Source organism: Morone saxatilis, unplaced genomic scaffold (genome assembly GCF_004916995.1).
Source record: "Morone saxatilis isolate NCDOM2014 unplaced genomic scaffold, NCSU_SB_2.0 Contig15, whole genome shotgun sequence".
NCBI classification, from domain to species: domain Eukaryota; kingdom Metazoa; phylum Chordata; class Actinopteri; family Moronidae; genus Morone; species Morone saxatilis.
This window is the reverse complement of record NW_023339707.1, coordinates 11,676,456-11,682,168: the sequence shown is the minus strand read 5'-3', so window position 1 is coordinate 11,682,168 and position 5,713 is coordinate 11,676,456. Positions and strand designations below refer to the sequence as shown.

The 5,713-nt window shown below is 44.7% G+C and overlaps 1 protein-coding gene across 1 annotated transcript; it reads left to right on the top strand.

Annotated features, from left to right (window-relative positions):
* Positions 1 to 4,062: 4,062 nt before the first annotated feature.
* Positions 4,063 to 5,713, top strand: gpr61 (G protein-coupled receptor 61). Its single transcript, XM_035656532.1, has one exon. The coding sequence runs from the start codon at positions 4,295 to 4,297 to the stop codon at positions 5,711 to 5,713; it is 1,419 nt and encodes a 472-aa protein (XP_035512425.1). The 5' UTR covers positions 4,063 to 4,294.

Here is a 5,713-nt window from a genome sequence, read left to right as displayed (position 1 = left end):
ATGCAAAGACATATGACAAAAGACATCTTCTTATAATATTCATAAAGTTCTGCTAACATATATTCTCTTATTCAAATGATAGGACTGGGATTGATCCAAACATGACTTAATGTTAGATATATTTTCCTGATATTACTTTTGACACCAGGTTATGTATTATAAGTATATATACTGTCAATGATTGTAAGAAGAGGAGGTGTAATAAACTGTAAAGCTTCAGCCAACACCTTTTAGGTCTGTAGATAATCTCCTACCTTGTGTTATGGGATTGTTGTGTTTTCTACTGTGTTTTCTACATCTTTTCTTGCCTGTTTTTGCAAAATGGTTATGTAATTATAAATCCAAAAATATGTGTCAAATTTCTAGAGACTCTCTTAGCTAAAATAAATTACAACTGGCTCTCAAGCTTGATTCTTTCTTTCAGTCACTTTGAAGATTTTAACAACTTTATTATTTGATGTTTTATGACTCTTTTCAAACTAACACTTATTTCCATTATAAGTGAATATATAGATTTTTAGTCTATAAAATATTTTTTTAAAACCAAGTCCCTTAAAACCTTCTTTGCTAAATAAAATATAAAATAAAACACAAACATCTCTTACTTTTGCTTGACTGTAACAATTCCAATCAATTATCTGTCAATCAACTATAGATAATCATACTTTTCTGTTGATTGTCTTACATTACATATGTTATTGTTGCTGGTTGTTTGACTGTAAATGTTTTTGTTCTCATGTCTCTTGATTCCACTGAGTCTCCCTGATGAAATAATAACAAAGTGACTACTAATGTTTACAAAATATCCTAAAAATGTGAGTTAAGACACAAGATCTGAATTGCATAATCCATTGGCTCTTGCACCTCACACTCCAGTGGTAAACAAACTTATTCCTCTGGGCAGGAAATAGTTCACTAAGTGTGACATGTATGTTGTGTGGCTTTTGTAAATGTTAATCTCAGCTCATTAACATTAACCTCTGGGATTCTTTTCCTCTCTGCAAATCAATAATCCAGCCTCGTGAGACGGCTTTTGCCGGATTGTGCATCGAGGGAGATCTTGGTGAGCTCAGCATAAGGAGACAGAGAATTACAGAAATTCTGATCCAGGGAATTAAGGTGATTTTCTCTCCTAACTGTTGGCCACTTCTGCACCTGTTACTGGGACCTGATGTGACCTGCGGGGAGATTATTGGGTAAAAAGCCGAGCCATCCCTCCATGAGGAAGCCCAGAGGCAGCAAGGCACTAAGACCCAGTGGAGAACAGTGGAGGCTGGGTGCTGCCTTCCCACCCGCCGCCTGCCTGTCTGCTCTGCACGGCTCTGCAGTTGCCCTGGGCGCGTGCAGGAGCCAGTACATGTGTGTATGAAAGTGTATGAGGTGGAAGAGTGTCTGTGTGTACACTCTTTGTGCATCACAGGCTGGAAGACAGGAGCCCTCTACTCATTTTTTGTTTTGTTCCATCTCTCCCTTCTGCTCCTGCTTTGCTTCTCCCACCTGGATCGAAGACCTGGCTAGAAGAGAGCTGAGAGGAGGGAGGAGGGTGTCTGTGTGTGTGTGTGTTTGAAGGGATGGGGGCGGTCAGCTTGTGAACGGGGAGGGTTGGGTGGGAGGTGATGACGAGATGAAAGGAGCCAGGTGAGGAGGAGACACACAGAAGCGCCCCTCTCCTCTCTCCCCACTCTCCCCACTCTCTCTCTCTCTCTCTCTCTCTCTCTCTGTGACGTAGTGTGTGTATGTGTGTGTGTGTGTGTGTGTGTGTGTCAGTGTGTGTTAGCTGTGTGTGTATGAGAGAGCGAAACAGGTCGGCTTTCCTTCAGTAGACTGTGAACCTGCACAGGAGGAAGCAGCCCTCTCCAGACTGAGGTATGTCACCGACTTATCACCACACACATCTCCACACACACACCTGCCCTGTTAACGGAGTGTGTGTTTGGGGAGATGTGTATGTTTTTGGGGTGGAAGTTAGGATGCTGGAAAGGTGGGACAAGGGTAAAATCTGACTCAGGAGGACGATACTAGAGCCAGTGTTTTCTTTCATCATTCACACTTCAAATGATCTCTTAAAGGACAACATTTCTGGAGAGACTTCACATATATGTTAATTTTAACTCCTGGTTGTCTCTTGCATGTTTGTGCAGAGGAGGGAAAGTGTTTTATAATTAAGGGACAGTTGAACAACAGGCTAGTTTTCTCCTCGCAGTAAACACTGTGTCATGTGCATATTAAATGGTCATATGGTTTCTAGTCGGCAGCCGAAGAGATTCTGCCTCAACCTTATATTCTGGCTTTGTGTGACTTTGTTTGGAGCTTCAGAGTTTAACTATAAATTGTTTGACTCTCATTAATTTGATTTCATTAAATCAGAGGCTTTGTTACACGTGAGCCACTAAGTCTCTGTTTTTCCCTTTTTATTGCTCAAATAGTTCTGTTTTGTGTGATTTGGACTTGATAAAACTGAGATCATTAAAAGAGCTAACAGGCGCATTTTTTCAATTTGGATGCGTTTTAGGGTTTTTTTGTGTAATAAAAGGCTCTTTGAAGGACTAGAACATTTCACCTCAGGGAGTTATGGTGATAATGTGTTTCATTTGCAGCAAGAATTTCAATTTTGGTGGTCCTTAGAGCAAGTGACCCCGGACACCAGAGAGCAATGAAACAATCTATGTTGATTAGACTAACAATCTCCAGAGGGCTGCTCCACAGTTGTTGCTACATAGCTGAGATGTTGTTTATTGGTTATTTTATTGGGCTGAAGGTGACTGTAACCCTTTGACCTATTCAGCAAAAGCGCCTGCGTCTGTCAGGTGATTGTCGTGCTTGATGTGCGTATGTGGGCAGAAAAAGAACAGGCGCCTTGCAGGGATGAAGCCTGTCACACTTGTGAAATGGAAAACTTGCACATGCAGGTGTGCAGCATATGGAAATGTACCAAAGGCTTAGTGCTCGTTCCACAGCTTTTACAGTGTGTGGGGTTGCGTCCAGGTGAGGTTATGACAGTAAACACAGCGCAGGGCCTCTTGACTACTTTACTGGTCTCACATCTACTTATACTCGTGGCTGAAAGAGCTCTGTCACCATTTACAGTAATTTTAGATCATAATGTAATGTAGCCACATAGACTTTATTAAAAATCCCTATCTGTATTTTCCTATAAATATATAAAAACAAAAGCATTTCACTTTTAAAAATATTTTCATGATTGTAATAATATTTGTGTTTATTGATCTTTTCCTCCCATCACTTCAGACAGCAGGGAGCCCTGTAATGCTGAGTTTCGCAGTTTATTCACTCATCCAGTTTCTTGACTCCGTTAAGGGGGACATATGGTCCACTCTGCACTTTTAGCTTCTCCCTGGGGCGTCGGACGCCCTGAAAACACACATCTGAGGATGCAGATGTCAAATACGTAGTAAATTATACTACAAGTGAGTGCAGGCTGCTTCAAGTCTGACAGCTTTGCAGCTATAGTGCAAGCGTAACACTACTCATAGAGGTATACATCAAATAAGGGTCACAGCAACAAAAATAATGCAATGTTTTACAAAGGACTGCATCTAAAGCAAAAGTCTGCATTTTGATATTAAAATATTCAGTTGCTTGCAGATTTCCATTGAATTTATCTAAGTCTGCTCTGATTTGTCTTTTGATGAGTGGATAGACTAAACAAGATGATTATAGTGTCAGTATTTGCATTAACTGTAGATCAGATGGATGTTTTTTAGGGATTTTCTCTCCATTTGCAGAATGTATTTCTAGTCTGAGCAAAAGATGATTCTGGTGGTTTTTGGGAAGACAAATCTATCAAGCCATATTTCCAGATTGCAGCCTGCAACCCCTATATTTCATCAAGGTCTTGGTCATGCAATATTATTATATATAATATTTCACCTTAAATGTAGTTTTTCACCATTTGGTGACGTACATATATTATAAACTTGTCAAACTACTATTGGAGAAGTAGCATTATCAGTCAGTGTTTTATTAACTGGCCAAATCTTCACGTGTGCCTCCTTTTAAACAGGACTATCTCTTTTGTTTCAGATTTTTCCAACTGCAGGTCATATTTGAGAAAGAAGGACATCTTTACTAAAAGTTACAAGGAACTGAGTGAAACCTTTGTGATTGTCTGCTGAGCTCCAGGTTAAAGTCTCCCGGGGTCAGGGCCTGTACAGCACAAGCTGCCATGACAGACACCACCGCCTGAGCTTCTCAGTGACACCCTATGACAGGGGAGGATGGGTGATGGGCCCGTGAAATTCAGCGGACTCTCTCCTCCTTATCCCATGCTCTCATGGAGCGTCCTGTCACACCGAGCCCCTCCTGGAACACTTCTCTCTCCGGCCTCCCCACGTTTCCAGCCTCACTGCACCCGAATATCTCTAACGTTACCCTGCCCATCGCAATCATCCGAGGTGGGGTTGATCTCAGCCTGTCCTTGGCGCTGTGTGCTATGCTCATCATGGATGTGCTGGCAGTTGTGGGGAATCTGGCCGTGATGATTGTCATCACCAAAACTCCGCAGCTGCGCAAGTTTGCCTTCGTGTTCCACCTCTGTCTGGTGGATCTGCTGGCAGCGCTGGTGTTAATGCCTCTGGGGATGCTGTCAGACCGAATCCTGGTGGACGAGGCGCTGTGTCGGAGCTACCTCTGCTTGAGTGTGTGTCTAGTCAGTGCTGCCATTCTCACCATATGTGCCATCAACGTGGAGCGCTACTACTACGTTGTCCACCCCATGCGTCACGAGGTCAAGATGACAGTGGGGGTGGTGGTGATGGTACTCGTGGGAATCTGGATTAAAGCCATTGTCATGTCAGTGCTGCCTCTCCTGGGATGGCTGCTTCAGGGGAACCAGGGTCTGGGGACTCCTTCAGTTCTCATTCATGGTCAGAGACACTGCTCCCTCCAATGGATGGGAGGCAGGACCACAAGGCTGCTTTTCATGGTCTTCTTTACATTCATCTATTTTCTGTGCCCCATGCTGATCATACTGGTGGTCTACTGCAACATGTTCAAGGTGGCACGAGTGGCGGCCATGCAGCACGGCCCCCTCCCGACTTGGATGGACACGCCGCGACAACGGTCCGAGTCCATCAGCAGTCACTCCACCATGGCAGCTAGCCTCGGTGGAACTGGTGCCCGCAACACCCCTCAAAGGACCTTCAGTGGCGGTAAGGCCGCGGTGGTCCTGGTGGCAGTGGGAGGCCAGTTCCTCTGCTGCTGGCTGCCATATTTCTCCTTCCATCTCTACTCGGCCGTGGCGTCTACCACTCCCGCCTCCCTGGCCCAGCTGGAGGACGTAGTCACATGGATTGGCTATTTTTGCTTCACCTCCAACCCCTTCTTCTACGGCTGCCTGAACCGGCAGATTCGCGAGGAGCTGGGCCGCCACCTGGCCTGCCTTTTTAAGCGGGCTGGGCCCAGCGAAGCAGAGCAGCTGCCCAGCCGCGAGGCCTCTATTGAGGAGAACTTTTTGCAGTTCCTTCAGGGCACTGGATGCAATCTGGAGCCCTGCAATTCTCACAGCAGAGTCAGCCCAGAGGAGCCAGAGACTGAGGGCCTTCAGGAATCAGCTGTTCAGCACAACACGCCAGCTGACTTCCACATCCCAGGGCAGATCCTTGAGGAAACCTCAGAGTTCATACAGCGGCAACAGCTGAACAATGAGCTACATGTATCAGACAACTGCTGCAAAACTGTACCAGAGCTGTAG

Excerpts from the sequence above, each read along its gene's own strand:
- gpr61 (XM_035656532.1), top strand. The coding sequence starts at position 4,295 with ATGGAGCGTCCTGTCACACCGAGCCCCTCCTGGAACACTTCTCTCTCC.